The 17642-nt window shown below is 31.4% G+C and overlaps 1 protein-coding gene across 1 annotated transcript in view; it reads right to left on the bottom strand.

Annotated features, from left to right (window-relative positions):
- The window catches only part of LOC111028294 (transmembrane and TPR repeat-containing protein CG4341-like), a 295701-nt gene that overhangs the window by 3995 nt on the left and 274064 nt on the right, over positions 1 to 17642 (bottom strand). Inside the window, exons 8-11 of the mRNA XM_022306883.1 lie at positions 15922 to 16166; positions 12090 to 12230; positions 3441 to 3525; positions 3185 to 3363 (exon numbers count right to left, since the gene is read on the bottom strand). Of these exons, the coding sequence (XP_022162575.1) occupies positions 3185 to 3363; positions 3441 to 3525; positions 12090 to 12230; positions 15922 to 16166 (650 nt within the window). The remainder of the gene's footprint in view (positions 1 to 3184; positions 3364 to 3440; positions 3526 to 12089; positions 12231 to 15921; positions 16167 to 17642) is intronic.

The raw sequence follows: 17642 nt of genomic DNA on the forward strand, positions 1-17642 counted from the left end.
CCCGAAGAGAGGCGTGTTTTCAATTAAACCGTTCGTCGCAGGCGAAATCGAAATTTCCGCATAATCTTCTTCTCTGGCCAGGCGCCCCCGTTCTCCGCTGTCCCCCGGACTTGGCCGTCCTTCCACTATTGCAGAAGTCATAATTCCAGACGCTGTCCATAAACGTGATTATCGTAATAATATTCGGTAGCTATACAAAATAATGCATTTCCGGTAAAACACGTCAGAATATAATATTATACATTATCGACTGCGACTCGGTAGATGATTTCTCGAACTCATCCTTTCGACGAACAAGTAGTTCAGCAGGCCTATAACAATAAGAGATACGACGACGACGTGGAAAAGTTATTGAAGATTATGTGTTTTGACGTCTATAGTGGATTGGACGAATAAAAATAGAGTAAAAACTTCATCAGACGTCATTATCGTGAAATCTCAATGCATATAATTATAATAAACTAATAATTATAATTATAATTATACTAACTTAACCTTACCACCGAATTATTTCTCTTTTGATTTTGGCACTCGTTTGTTTATCAATAATCACTTCATGCGACACGTAGATTTGTCTTATATTAATACTATCTTCATATACTTCTCGAAAATGTGACCTCTGACTTCTACCATACTTAAGACAGTAATCTTTTCAAGTACTTAAATGGTCTCACCATTTGAAAAGTGAGTGTTATCGGCAATGCCAACTTCTTTCTTTTTTAAAAGAGAATCACCCCTTCAATTTGTTAACTTACTGTTAATCAGATGACCTTTTTAAAAATGTTAATGCAGCTAAATCAAAATTTGGATGAGTAGTTTTTTAGTTTGTTTAATTTTATGTACTAATGACAATTATACGTTTGAAATATGAGGTCTATAATGATTTTGAGTTTAAATAATATCAATTCATCAACATTTTATAATTTGTAAAAAATGTTCGAGTAAATTAAATACTTACTGGATTCAATATTTTATAGTATGAATTATATTTTTAGAACATAATTTTCAAGGGTTATAAATTTATAATTCTTAGAACCTAATACCTATATACATTTCAATAACTCAGAAACAACTCGTTCAAAATGTTATAAAGATACATCGATTGTATCATAATTTTTAAAAATAAACATGTTCAGATGCATCTGTTTAACAATTTACAGGAAAAAGGCTTGTTATTATTATAAAAAAAGAAATAAGTTAGTGTTGTTACAGGATAACATACCTTAGGTGGTTTATAATTACACTTATACGGTTTAGAGATTAAAACATTTGAAAATAATATGACCCTAAAATATACTTAAAGATTTCAAAAATGAGAATTTGAAAAAATTACTACCGAGAGTAGAAAAGCTAGGGTGAGAATGTTCAGTTAATTAACTGATCGAGAGAGATAAACTGAGTGTGAAATCGTTATTATTAATACTTGTTTCACGAGGATATTTTATAAATGTATATATTCATATATTATCAACACAATATATTAAGCGTTTAGTTGTTAAAAAGTCAACGACATTGTCACGTGGATTATTATCAATTATTTGTCATGCTATTTTGTGCCCTCTGTTGAAGTCCAAAATCGCAGGCAATAATTAAAAATCTTGCAGCGGGAAGTCACAGAAAACACGACTTATATCTGAGGGGAAAATACCTATTAATAAAGCCACATTAGAATAAATAATAATATAATCCGTAGTTGGTGTATGTATGTCAGAATTCGATGTCACTTGATCTAGTTTTTAGTAATAATTACAATATTATTAAAAATTATTGTTAAAAATCATTAACTCAAAACGTATATGGAGGCGATGTCCTTTAATTATTATTGGGATTTAGAGGTTATTATTATTATTATTATTATCATTTCATGCCATCGCTCGCAACTTTGTGTCTGTCCATGTAGCTGTTACCATATAAATTACGTTGTCTTACAATGTATGTATACAAAGCGAACCGAATCGTTTTCGAATTCTATCATATAATGGTTTTTAAAACAAAATAATATATCCAACATAATATAATATTCTTCTTCTTATCGTGTCCGGTGACCGTTATGTAATACTACAATATTATTAAAATAATAATATTATCACGGACCATCGGCGAGCGCCCTGTAAATGTGTGCGCGGGAGTATATAATACAGACCTACCCTCGTGATGATTTATTTATCGTACGGATTTTCGTTTCGGCTACGTTCCAAATCACGTACACATAAACAGACGCCGAGAGAATAAATGCTTACACGGCACAAAGCTCAAATTCGCGAAACTCTATAAATAGAACCCGAAAACGCGGTACATTCCCTCCTGTAGGTATTTCATAATATCTTATATCTGCATCCGCACGCAAGTTTTTCAAAAGTATTACCAAAAAACTAATTTACGACATTGCATTTTAATGCACATTTGTGTACCTCCCCTAAGTGTATACGTGTGCCAGCGGTGTGGTTCGTTGCAGAACGTTTCAGCCACTCTTTCGAATTCCAACGATCGATCACACGCGAGAATATTTTTCCCCGTTCCACGCCGGGGAGCACATTAAGTCTTAAGTGATAAAAAAAAATGTCAACATCAGGAGAATTAGGTGAAATATTTAAAACGTTAAGTCAAATGTAAACATAATATATAAAAAAAAAGCGGTATTAAATTATATTTTATGCACCCCGATCGGGTTTACAGCCGTTGCCGTCGAGTTGTTATAGTTGACGATAAAAATCGAACTTAAATTTATTACGAGGATGGTAAAGGATAAAGTGAGCGGATTATTATAAATAACGTAAATATATATTTATACGAGTTTTAAAAATCTGCGTAAACAGCGTGGCTCACTATGAATTAATGGAATTTTCGTTTTCACTTTCGGTTTTATAAATAATAATAAAAAAAAAAATTCAAACCATTATTTATATCCATTTAATACCTTCTATATCTATACTTTTAGAATCTCGTTGCACTTAGTTTGCACATGGACATGGTTCTCTATTCTCCTACAAGAATATCCGCCGAGTCTGTCTGATTTCGACTAAAAAAGTACTTGCAAACCCTTGCAGTGTTGTCAGTTTAAAAATACAACTTTCGTTTCGTTGTTTCTATTACGTATAGTACTTATCCGATACATTTTGTATCCTTCACAAATTATCCGATCAAATGAAAATAAATAAACGATAACTATTATAGGTCGTCGTACTTGTGGCCTGAGTGTGGCTGCCTTTCTGTACATGTCCTCTGCCCTGAGCGACACGCCCGCCTGCCTGAGCGCGGTGGCTGCCGTCACTGTCAGGTCGTAGTCTTCGGGCTCCAGCATGACTGCTTCGACCAGCTGCGACGCGGCTTCGGGGTACCGTTCTTGTTCCAGCAGAAAAACTCCTGTGAGAATGAAAGGTTAGGTTACAATATTATTGCTGTTGTTATTGCGTGATGAACAATATAAAATATATACGGACCGAAATGTTTGTACACGGACGCATCACCGGGAGCCAATTTTTTCGCCCGTAGAAACCAATTTTCTGCCTCGTGAATACGCGTTCTCTGAAATACATTTGTTATGCAAATCACTCGTTGAACAAAAGTAATAATAATAATAATATTAAAAAAAATTATTCAAGAATTTAAGAAAACAAAGCTTTTTTGTAGTATGATATTATTATACATCATTTATAAATATATATTATAATTTATATTAATATATCGTTTATTTGCATTTTTTCGACTTAAGTAACAGTTGTTGATGAGGACAAAGGTTACAGGTTAATATAGATACTATGATATTATGTGTACATTATATCTGCTTGATAGTGTTATTATGTTATGAATGACGGATTTAATCATTTTTTTGTATATTTTTTTAAACGCATACCTATAGGTCATTGGAGACAATAAAATACTGCTGCATTGTTTAACTTGAACTATTAGGATACGTAAATAACATTATACAATTTTATAATTTATGTTACAGATTAGAAAGTTTGAGATATTTGAATAGCTTGGCTGTAGCAGTTATACGAACGGACTGAGAATCTCGACCTAGAGTCGGTAGGACGACTCTCGAATTGCCTATCAAATATAGGTAATTAACCTTTTTTCACTCGAATTGCCTCCGGATGTTTTCGGAGGCAATTCGAGTACACCCAAACAGTCTACTCGACTTGCCTCCCATAGCATACTTAGATCATCCATAGTTTTACGTACCTATACTATCGATTATTATATCAATTTCCTTTATGTTATATTATTTTAAGATGTACAGTATTTCCCTGACAGATTAATTTGTCAAATGCAACAATCTTGTCGACCACTAATTATCAGTTAAAGATTAGTTCGTCATCACCGTTCAACAAAGTTAGTTACGTAAATAATAGTAATACAGTTTTATAAAAATGAGCATTATTAGCGTTATTAATGACAAAGGAAAAACAATTTTAATCTGTAATGGTTTTAAGTTTGGATTCCACAAAAATTGTAATGTAAGTACATTAACACGCTCAGACGTAATTTACATAAAAAATATTATGAATCATGAAAGGAATTCTATATATTCAAAATTGCCACGAGATGCGAATGAAATCCATACAATTGTATCGTCCATTGAGATTAAAACATTTATAGATAAGAATTTTTGAATGGTAAATGACCCATTAAAATGGCTTTGTGATGTTTTCGTGTGATGAAAATATCAAATTTTCAAGTTCGCTAACTACAATGTACATGGATATTGGATGGTACTTTTGATTATTGTGTTTTATTTTTTTGCTAATGGTTTACAATACATGGATTTAAAAATAATTATTATATACCCTTAGTATTTTTTTTGCTAAAGGATAAAAGTCAAGCATCATATAAACGAGCTTTTGTCGAATTACGTAACCAATGTGTGAAGTCCATAGAAATATTTAAACCAAAAATGTGTTTTGTTGATTTTGAAAAATCCATTCTCTTGAAGTTTGGCCACAAATTGAAATAAAGGGTTGTATATTTCATTTATGCCAATCTTGGTGCCGTAAAATACAAAAAATTGGTTTAGCTACGGAATATTCAAAAAACACGAGATTGGAAAATATCTTACATGCATATTTGGCATTCCTTTTCTGCATCCAAAAGAAGTACAATTTCGATTACATTAATTTATTCTGAAATTATTGTTATTTTTAACTAAACATTATTAACGTTTTTGCTATAGATCTTGGTGAACTAAAACCTGATAATGACAAAATAACACAATTTTCCGATTATTTGGTTGACAATTATATAGATGAAAATTCATCTTTTCCACGAACGAAATTTCAAAATTGCAGTATTTAAAAGCATTAGCAAATAAATTTAAACCTAGAAGCTAAGATACAATTATAATACAATAAACAAACTTAAATTTTTATCATTTATTTTATGTATTGACTATGTTTATTATTTTTATTATTGTAAATTATTATTATAGCTGTCAGTCTATATACTAAAATATTTATAATTTTTTTTACATTTTTACTCTGACATTTTTCACGTCGTCTAAATCAGTGTTTCTTAATCTGTGTTCCTCGGAACCCTAGGGTTCCACGGATCTCACTTAGGGGTTTCTCGAAAGAACTTTATCTATATCATCTAATATTTATTCTGTTTTAAAGATAATTTTCAAGGGGTTCCGCATGAAAACAATATTTTTGGTGTTCCGTGATATCAAAAAGGTTAAGAAACACTGGTCTAAATTATTTTATGTATTGACTTTTTATTATTTTTTTTATAACTGTTAGCTCAGTCTACTTAGTAAAATATTATTATTATATATTAACATTTGTTTTCTCAGTTTATTATGTTTATTAAAGGTTATACCTAAATCGATTAATCATAGCTATAGGAGGAGATTCCAATACAAGAGGGTCACTACTTTTTCGACTACTTTTTTTCGGGAGGAAATTCGAGTAACCTTTTTAAAAAAAAAATTCGAGGGAGGCAATTCATGAGCGCCCGTCGGTAGAGTTTCTTCACATTCTCGTTGGAAATTATTACGGTATTTAGTTAATTAGACGTGTTGACTTTGAGTCGTATGCCACAGGTGGCGTAGATGGCGGGTTTTTCCCTTGACAGTTGTGTATACTATTGCGAGTAAGTTGATTATTGTTTCTCGACTTTTGGTGAAGTTTTTCTAGGGAAAACTAAAATTGAGGAGCGCTCCTGGACGTATACGCATATTATGTCAATGTTACACGAATATTAGTTATTTTGTTTAATTTGGTTATAAGTTTCGATCTTTTTTCAATTGTATTTCCCGACCTATTTATAATAAAGTTGATCTATATATTAAATGGTTATAATATGTATAAATATTTAATATTGCGTTAATCGAATAAGACTCCTGAAAACATATTTGAATTTTTCATACAATTTAATTTAAAACGACTCTCTTACGTTTTTAATTCAAATGGCTCTTATACATTACAAGCTTTAAACTGAATACATATTATTCGAAATTTAAAAATATTGTTTTGAAAGTGGACGGTTAAATGGTAAATTTATAAAAAAAGTGAGGAAATCGTTTTCCTAGTAACGTAATGGAAGATTTAAATATGTTTTCAGACGTGTTATCAGATGACTTGGATGTTAAATTCTTAAACTTATACACTGGAAATTGTATATGTGTGAACTTAATAATATAATACGTTTCAATATTCGACGATTCTGCATGCTCGTCGTTTACGTGTTTCTTAATATTATTGTGAATCGAATAATGTTTATTTATCTTATCGTCATTTTTTGCTTTTCGGTATTGGCTTTTGTTTGTAAAAATAAATGTTATAATATCATTATGCCGTAAACCCGAATTACAATAAACAATAACAAACAAATCAAACGTAATCTCGTTATTTTAAAATGGTGACAGACGCCGCCGCTGCCGCCGTGTAGCTGCAGGTACACTGCAATCCAATCGATGTTTCAATTATGGTAACGCGCCGGTGAATACAATTCGAATTATTTCCGTTTGTCGGACTCGTGAGCGTTGACGGATTAACGAGTGAAGTTTATTTTTATTTTTTGATCCACCGGTTTTTTTTTTTTAACGTTTAATCATCGCCGTATTGAAAACTACGAAGTTCTCAAACCGGAAAAACAAACAAAAGAACAATAGATTTTTAATCATCGTCAAAAACTAGGTCACGGCGTGAGTCGGAAAGGAAAACATTTTTTTTTCTGTTATTTCCTTTTTGGTTTATTTTTATTATTTTTATTATTATTATTATTACTATTTGCGCTTGGAGATGAAAATATAAACTCCCGGTGGTGTACGATTTGACAAAACAAACTTTGGTACCTATAGACGACTGCAAATCCAAACACAAAAGTCCGAATGTATACATGGGCTGTATTATAGGCAGGTATATATTATGTGTATAGTGTATATTTATATATATATATATATATAAAGTCGATTATCGATTGTATATATATGTACATTGTATACGTATATATAAGGTGCCGTTGGGGGGCGGTGGTTTTCATTATATATATTGACTTGCGGATAAACAAAAGTTCTGTGCTCCACTGATATTGCTGAACATAACCTTATTATAAGGAAAAAAATCTTAGTGTGCTCGCATCTTAATAATATAGGTATTATGGGTAATACGATATTGGCGTAATATACACCCATGGCTGTTGGTGTGTATAAGTTATATATTATAATGTTTGGTATATAAATTACTCTGTGCAATTTGACTCAAATTTATTGTGTAAGAAAAACAAGCAACCGCCACTTCTGATGCAATTAAAAATTAACTTTTTTCTATAAGCACTTCCTAACACTGTAAACTACCAAACTCGATGTTTCTCTACTTGTAGCCGCACATTTTATTTCTTCTAGTGCAGTAGCAATACACACATACAATTATTTAAACGTTATTAAGACAGTGCACTTTTCAACCCATCGGAATTCACAATTAGTCTTAAGTTTCTTTTATTAATAGATTCATTAGATTCTGGAATTTACTATCAAACCAACTCGTTTCGTTGTTTTATCAACTGTATATAAATAACACAACGACAAAATAACCTCTGTGACCGTGCAAGGTTCTTTGACGTACGATGGATGTAAGTGGATTATTGAGTTTTCCTTTTTCGATGTGATAAAATTATACTGATTTTACACGAATTTCGATCTAAAACCAATCGTGACCGGACGCGTGCGCAGTGAACTGAAACAGTGACAATGGATCCCGTTTGATAAATCGTTGGACTAGACAGTATATATAATAATTATAATATCTCTGTGAATAAACAGTATACACTGTTTTAACATCGATAGTGTTTGCCAGGACTACTTGGGCCAAAAGCAATTTAATGCGATGTCCAATATAATATGGATGATAGGTGTATATAGTACTTATATAATATAATATGTGTGTTACCAACAACGATGACAATCGTTTGACACTGTCAACAAATGACTGTATGCGATAATGACATTTCCTGTTTCAGGGAGGAATTGATATTATTATTCACTTAACATTTTTAACAATGCGTATAAAATATTAAAATCATGCCAAAATTTGGCATTTTAGAAATTTCTAAAAATATGAATTATGTGATCAATAAGGTTATACATTTTTTTATGCAATTTAAATTAATTAATCGTCGTTCAAATTTATTTTCGTACTGAAAAATTATAAGTACTTACACATATAACTACGTATAAGATAGGTGTGCCCAAGAGCCAAGCCTAACCCTAGCCCAGCATCAATCGCAGACGATTATAATACATATATATGTAGGTATCATGTGTATACATGGTTAGTATTGGTTACACGTCTCCTGTAACCATTGTTATTAGGTTGTAATGCGGATTTCGTATAACATGAAAAATTATAAAGTTGTATTATAGTGCAATTTAGAATATTAAACATGTTTGTACAACTTATAGGGGTATTTTGTTATTATTAAATTAATTACCATTAAAATATAATTTATAATATAGACATTTAAAAGGACTGATTTAAGAGGAAAAAAAAGACGACGACCAAGAGGGCTTATCGACTGGAGTTTGTTTAAAAAAAATATTAAAGGGTTAAATAGAAAAAAGTCGATGGACGTTGAACAGATCACTCCGTATAATATAATACGCGTATAATATGGGTGCAGTGAGGGGAGGGGGGAAGTACAAAGTAATGCAATAACGTTTCCGTGCCAGAAAGGGGTTATGCACTTTATACGTATAAGTATTATATATAAACCTACCACCCGTATAATAATAATATATTATGTGCATTTTATATACAAACGAATTATATATTTAGTCTCATAATATAATATACGTAACATATATATATATATATGTATATACACATAACACGTGTAAACGAAACGGTCGTGCCGCGTAATGTCAGGACGTGTTATCGTTGTCCCGAAAAGTCTTATTTGTTTTATATATTATATTATATTTATTGCACACAAACGCCCACACACGCAACGGAAACGGACATATATAGAGTGTAAAACACGATTCGGACATGTGTGCGAAAAAAATTGACAACAACTCGAAATCGTATGCACACGCAAAAAAAATCTATTTTTTATAAATTCGTGTAGCTATAATAATATTATGTTATAATACTTATAATTTTTGCGTACCTTTTCGAGTGACATATACGGAGAGGATATTAATAAAATATATTATAATATTATTCTATAATATTGCTACTATGGTCAAGGTAGGTATAGGTAGGTACGGTAAAGCAGGGCTATCTGTTTGATCTGTAACAATCGAATTCGGTTTGTGACATTATATCGATCGATATGATGACGATTAAGTTTTTTAATTTAGTAGGTAGTCGGAATTGTTTTTTTTTTAACATCGCCATTCACAAGATATACCAATCGAATGATTTATAATAATATACTATTGTTTGAAAGTACCTATCTAATATGTTTTCAAATGAGAAGAGCTGCACAAAATCGTTTGTCTAAACTTTAAATTATGGGTTGGTGTAGATAAAGAAAAAAAAATGGCAATTGTTCAACGCTATAGTATATCAGAAAAATGTTCAGAAAAAGTACTTTGCTTCTGAACACGGAAATACAATTATGTATTGTCATTTAAAAATAAATGTGTTCAAATACAATGATCTACAAACAAAAGTACTTTAAACTGTCGTGTAAAAACGTATTTTTTAAAATCTCAACTTCACGAACATGTGAGAAGGAAATAGGCCTTTCTATATATAATAATAATAATAATATTAACTTTTAAACATCATATAGGTGATAACAGGTACTGCAGTCTCGGGGAAAACAGGATCATGTATAGGTTGGTACAATGCTGACTTAGTCAACTATTTTTTTTAACTCATTAAGTTAACAGTTATTTCTATATCTTTTTTTTTCAAAAAAAGGATATTAAGTTAGTTTAAAATCGGTTATTTTTTTAGTACACAAACCCAAAATAGATAATATATAAGTAGTACGAATAATGCATACAAGGGTAATCGACATACACATTACAGATAGGGAGTCAATGCAGTGAAAGACTCTATAGTGCTTCATCAACTATACAGAAGTTATTGTTACGTTTTGCTAAATAACGTAAAAAAAATTGTATATTAATAATATAAAGTTTAGATGATCGTGCCCGGAAAAGTTTATATTAATAAAAAACCAATCTAAGTTATAAATTGTTTAAAAGTTCGTGGTATCAATGTAAATATCAAACTTATAGTGATCTGGTGGTGTTATTGTTGAGAAATGTTCAAATATTAATATCTTTCGGTTAGATTGTAATTGTCCATTGTAAATGTATATAAAGTTGTACTTATAAATACGCAGTAGAATATTTGATCCTCATGGAATCCAGGAATTGTGCATTCAATATTTCGACTGATTACGATAAATTTAGTCCTTAAAAATCACAACACAGTATAATAACGATTATTAATAATAATATTTCAGTTTATGATTATTATGATTATTTTCATAAAAACAGTAATTTTTGCTACGATAAAATATGATATAGGGTATTACGTATACAAATCATCTTTAATATTATAATGGCCATCGCATGTGATCGAGTAAAATCATATGACTTTTTTTGTTGGTGTATTGATAATTATAAACTAGTTCGATGTTAGAATATTTGCGGCGTATTTTAAAATTTCGTAAAAATATAAAAATTGAATTTATAGTTTTGATAAATTGTTTTTATTATGCATTTAACCATATCATTTTAATTTTCACGTCTGATTTTTTGTCGCTTTTTCATGACAGTGAAAAATTATATATATAATGCTATTTTTTTACGCAGTTACTCACACAATCGTCCAACGGTATTTTTTATTATCTATTTGAGCTTCACCTATAATATCCATTATCCGATAAATATTTTAATATTATTTTAAGACTATGATCGACTGCAAATACAAAATATGTGATTATACTAAATTATATCTTGGCCATTGAATTTTATACCTTTGTAAATGTGCCTTCCCACCCGGTCCCTCCTAAATTATTTTTATGGAGTTCATTAGAGCAACGTCAGGTTTTTGCAGTGTTTATCAATAAGTTTATTGCCTAATATATAATAATTATGCATTACGATATAAAATAGTCCAAATAACTACAACTACAGATTTTTATAATTGATGTCATCAATGGGCAGTGCGTGTGTGTGGGGGGGGGGACTGCCCACAATGTTTAAAATTCTGTTCATCCAAACTACATTTATATTATATTATTTCATATTTGTATCATCATAGTAATTTAATAATGTGTAATTTGTACATTTTAAGCCTATAATAAGTATATTAATATGATGTAATAATATAATACCAAATTAGGTGTATTTGCTTATTTGCAACAAATTACCAAAAATAACAAGCCAACTAGAATCTAATTACTTACGCATCCATTCGCAATTCATAATAATAATATAACACTATATAACTCGGGTGATCTAATAGCTATCTTATAAAATGTTTAAAATTAAAAGTAACACCACCGCTTCAGCGATCTCTTCGAAAAAATCTCGACTCATAATACAATTGATAATAATGGGACTATATTATAATATGTATTAAAAACGCGTACAACTGCTATTATAATAGTGACAACCCTCAACTCACGTTTTTTGAGAGCCATTTCCCATAACTCAAGTGCGCCGGAACATGGTCGGGCCCGACTTCCAGTGCCGCCTTGTGCCACATTTCGGCTTCTATGTGTCTGTTGAGTTGTGCCAACGCGTCGCCGTACAAACTGAACAGTACCTGAAAACAGAATTACAACACACACGTTCAAGATGGCTTTATTTCGCAATAGAATATAAAGAGAACACAGGGGTGGCTATCCACCCCTACTTGGATATTTTATCGGTTCCCCGTTAAAATGGTTTGTATGAGATGGGGTGAGAAAAACGCTCTGAACAATTACATCGTAGTCTTGGAATATCTGAGTCTACGAGGAGAAAAATGAGATGGTGGAAGTGGGAGTAGTAATGAATATTATTTTGAGTGAAAAACTACCTTTTTTTTTATAAATTCATATTTTTTCAATGGAATAAAATCCGACAACACTTATGTTGGACAAATAACTACCTAGTAAGTACTTATACTTGATAGACAATGACTGTTATTGAGAACAGAAACTCTCAATACCCTAAAATATAGTATATTATAATATATTATTTTGTGTGCACAACAATTCTGATAACGATAGGTTCATCGTTAGCTTTTTATGCGGTTAGAAATTTGTTGACACATATATTTTATGCGTAATATTATTCGACATAAGAGAGTTGTAAGACTGGCTCTAATAGTAATGTTTAAACGAGCTCGAGAACTGTTGATCGTAAAAATTAGTACATTTTGGTCGGCTTTTGATCTAAAATCTCTGCTTTGTACACACGTAAAAACTTTGTAAAGATGATGTATTAATATCCAAAAATATCATCTCAACTATTGAACTACTTGTGACCTAGGTTTTTGAACATTATTAGCTAATACCTATACATATTTTGTAATTAAAAACGGTACATTTATAATAACATTGTCGTTACGAACCGTCTATATACTATATTGGGTTATTAAATTATATATTATATTCAGTATACAGTTTTTTTTTCTATAATTTATTAATTTTGTTTATAGTCGACAACTGATACCGCTTGATAATTACAATACTCACCCAGCTGGTATTTTACGGTATTAATTAATTTATAAAATAAATACCGTGTATGCTTGTCGACCGGTAATGTCGGCTTTTCGAGTATTACTTTTTCCACTCACTATATAATTCAATAATAGTTACTACTATACAAATAGTAACAGTTATTTAGCGTAACGTAATTATTTTATTATTTTTTATCGTATCAATTATTAAAAAAAAAAAAATGGCTTTGTGATATACTCCACCTTGTCCATATGTATGGCCCGGATGGGTTTGGTTCTAGATTCGTTTATATTGCATTCGTGGCATATCAGATATTATTAAATCGTAAGTATTTGATCGAGTTCTGTACGAAAGATTATTTATCAAACTTAAAACGTCTCCGTCTCCTATTCGATATCTTTTAATTAAATCTTACCCAAATGATCGACATTTTCTCCAGTAGTCGGTTTTGGATAGCAATTAAAGTATTGCGTTACTGTCGTAAGATCGCTAATAAATTAATACCGTGGTATTATACATATATATATACTTGAAATTTGCCGGGGGTAACCGTAAAGTTACGTCCGGTCTGTCGTAGAGTTAGAAGAATATATATGATATCACCATTGTTCTCTCCGACGCGGTTAGGCATTTTGAACTTGAAAGTTAGGCTAACCCGATATAAGTTTACGCAACCATATTTCGCATCTAGATTGACTTAAATTTGGTGAACTTTGTTGTTGGTTGCCTTTGTCACTGAATACATAATATTATACTAATTTATACATTGATCAAACAATATAATATTATGTCTACGTATATATAAATATATCGTTCTTATAACGTATTCAACCAAGTCTCTAACTATTTGATAGCGTTTTAAAATAACGGACGCAAACAGAATCAAACATTTCCGAAAAGTGTACTGTACACGCGAAACACAAAACATTGTTTATACTCGACCTTTTAATTTTTAACTTCGTACAGCATAAAGTATTTATTTCTCTAAAGAATTCACCTACGTACGCAGGGGAGCTGTGGACTTTTATAATTAATTTTATTATTTCCCACGGAATTTATTGTTTTAATCCACTCGTGATATTAGTGCGAGCTTATGTTCAAACTTTACTGGGTAATCCCTGCCATCGGATAAAGCCTAGTCGGTGTCGTGCCTTGTTACAAAACTAAATCCTATTAAATGTATTACATTTTCTTGTATTGCGCGGGCCTACTTATCATGTGGTTCTTTCCTAAATAAAAAAAGGTTAATTTATTTCTTGTCAACAAAAGAAAAGAAAAAAAACTCCTTGACGAGATACTGAAAAATGGACAGTACGGTAGAGCTGTGTTGTGAAATTGCCTAACTGGGACGCCGTGTTATCATAATTATCATATTATATTATTATGTTTCAAAAAACTTATGGCGTATAATATTATAAAACACGAAATAATAATATTATTACATCGAAAAATTTACGATCCATGCCATAAGCCACGGGATTAGGTATTAGTAGGTCTAATATAACTTGAGATTTTTATGTTTATAACTCATGCGCTACATTTAAAGTGGGACTAAATATTTCGTTCGAAGACCAGGATGAGAACCTTTGATTTATGTGCCTTTGCATTTCTTTTTATACATCATAGAATGGATAAGATTGTCCGTACTTAAGTAAAAACTATTGACAGTGTTACGCATGTCAAGTATTTACGACACAGTCTACACGATATAATATATGCCTATAATAATACATAAATGCACGTGAACACCAAAATAAGAATTAAAATTTCGATAAAAAAGGTCCTTGACTTACCTACTTAATTTTTTAGACCAAAGCCGTATATAATATGGTTCAGAGCACGAGACTCGACTTGCACATACCTTGCCACAGGTATGGAGCTGGTGGAGCATGTGTGGTGGCGTTTTGTTTTATCGAATCAGATGATGGCGGGAAATCATAACGGACGGCAAAAAACAATACAAAACACCCACCACCGAACAAGGGTGAAAACAAAGGGTCAGCAGACGACGACGACGACGACGTTGTGTTAATTATTAACGCTAACACGAAGGGTGAAAGGCAAAAAGGGCGCGTTGAATAAATAAATAATACGATAAAAAAACCACGAAAACACTCAACCCAAGATTAGTCGGAGTCACGTGTTAATTTTTTAGTGTTTTTACCCCGCTCGACTTTAATGATATTATTACATAGGTCTTTTTTCAAGTACCTCCTCCTTTATTACGATGGCGTACCGAAAAGATTCAATGTTGTCAGATTCCCGACCGTTTTTAGCCGCTGTTTTCGATACTGTTTACACGGTGCTTTTTGTATAACTCTTATTAAATATTTGTGCCCAAGAACATACAGAACTACAAGGTCGCTGTTTTTATTTTTTCACAGGTACTTATCAACACCAAAATGCAGTGGCATATCGCATATGACGACGCGACTATTTAGCTCTGTATACTTTCGGCCGTCTATTAAACTAAAGGACTAAGGATGGTTTTCCTCCATTACATTGCAGACGAACTTATTTTAAGGAATTGTTCCCTTCTATACAGGTGTCTTGTATGACGTAGTCAGCATTTTCAGACTGCGAAGATGATGTTTTTTGATGCCTTGCTATACGTCGAAGAAGTTTGCGTAAATGCCTAAACGACGACACAGTGTTTAATTGTTTTAGCGTAACAATATCATATCGATGCTTGGATTATTATCTGGGATATTTTTTCTCATATATATTTTTTTTTCTGATTACCACTATGACGTTTAAAATACTCAATAAATATTATTCAATGGTGCTCACCCGAGAGTTATAATATGGCGGTAGTATGGCGACTGCGTGCTTGTAAGCCTGCACCGCGTCCGAGTACTTGCCCCGGTCAGCGTGCAGTTTGCCCAATGTGACCAGAGCCGACACTCTGCTGGTTTCATGGTTCACAGGATCCTTGGAATGCGATCCGTCCAGAGAACCGCATAACTTCAGCACGGATTCCGCTTCCTCACACCGGCCCATGGTGGCCAACAGCTGCCCCATGTTCAGGTACGCCACTGCGGAGGAGAAAAATTATTGTTAATATTCGTATATATATTGTTCGATGACGATAATAATAATAATAATAATAATAATAGTTATCACTCGAAGGGTGCGACGGTAAGATGGTCAGGAGTTGAGATGAGACGAATATTATCTTTGCGAGAAGGCGGGAGTATAACATGATACCAAGTTTCGATGACTATTTTTTAGTTATTTGAAAGAAAGAGAAATTGTGAAGGTCACATAGGATATCGATTCTAAAAACTTTATTTTCAGAAGTTGTTAAAAACGACTCTTATGTATATCACAAATCATTGAATATTTTGAAATGTATTTTTTACGAGTTAATAGGTTATTTATTTAAAGGTAATAAAAATAATCAAAACTTTCTATTTGGCTTATTGTACGGCCGACGTAACTAGAAATTGGCTACATTTTTGTAATAAATAATTACCAGCACTTACGTCCTTATAGTGCGCTCTGCGATATTATAATATAAGTACTTTCAAATGCGCTTGGTCATTGAAGACCTGAGAGTAACAACAAGACATCTCCAGTCAATACAATTTTTCAGTGAGAACTATAAAATGTTTTAAAAATTAACAAAAAATATATGTTTTGTATTTTAGATCCAACTTCAATGTATATAAGTAGTAGCTAGTTGGCAAATTATCAAAATCGAATTTGTAAATGATCTCAAAGTCAAAAAATAAAACCTGGAGATGTCTTATTATCACACAAAAATAAAAACCAGACATCTCCAAATACGATGTATCTGCATCTAACAATTGGGTTTGTCTTATTGTTGCTCCGAAGTATCCAATTGCACTCAAAATATTTAAGTGACCATCTAAATTAGTATTGCTCACACCAGTTGTGTCATCACAATTAATTCAGTATACAAGTATAAATTAAATTGATCGTCCTATTAAATAAATTAATTAACGAAAAAAATCATTATTAGTATTATAAATTGTAACACGTTGTTTAGAATATACCATGATCAAACAAAATAGATACCTGTTATTTTGCGTTTTATTTAGTCGGTTAATCATGTTGAATTCCTTTTTGTTTAAATTTAAAATTTCAGTGCAATAATATATACAGTCAAAGCTGATCTATTAGGTCTTGGCACCCAAATCATTTATTCGAGTTTAGGGTGTTTAAAATTTAAATACAGGAAAAAAATGTTTAATAAAAGTTTGGGTGTTAATTATCATTACAATTCGGGTTGATATAGGTTGATAAGGGTGTTTATAGTAGTTGTATTGAAATCTAAGAAAAATAAAAGAGTGATGAAATACAAATGACGTGTTTAAATGCTAACGACAAGAAATAAATGTCTTAGATTTGACATCAAAATAATTTAGCACACACTATGAAAAAAAATGAGCATATTTGTTTTTATGTCATAATATAACATAATAAAAAACTTTAAAAAAATCATTGATCTTAATAAAGTTATTGACTATTTTTAAACAATTATTTAA

Source organism: Myzus persicae, unplaced genomic scaffold (genome assembly GCF_001856785.1).
Source record: "Myzus persicae strain clone G006 unplaced genomic scaffold, MPER_G0061.0, whole genome shotgun sequence".
Taxonomy (NCBI): domain Eukaryota; kingdom Metazoa; phylum Arthropoda; class Insecta; order Hemiptera; family Aphididae; genus Myzus; species Myzus persicae.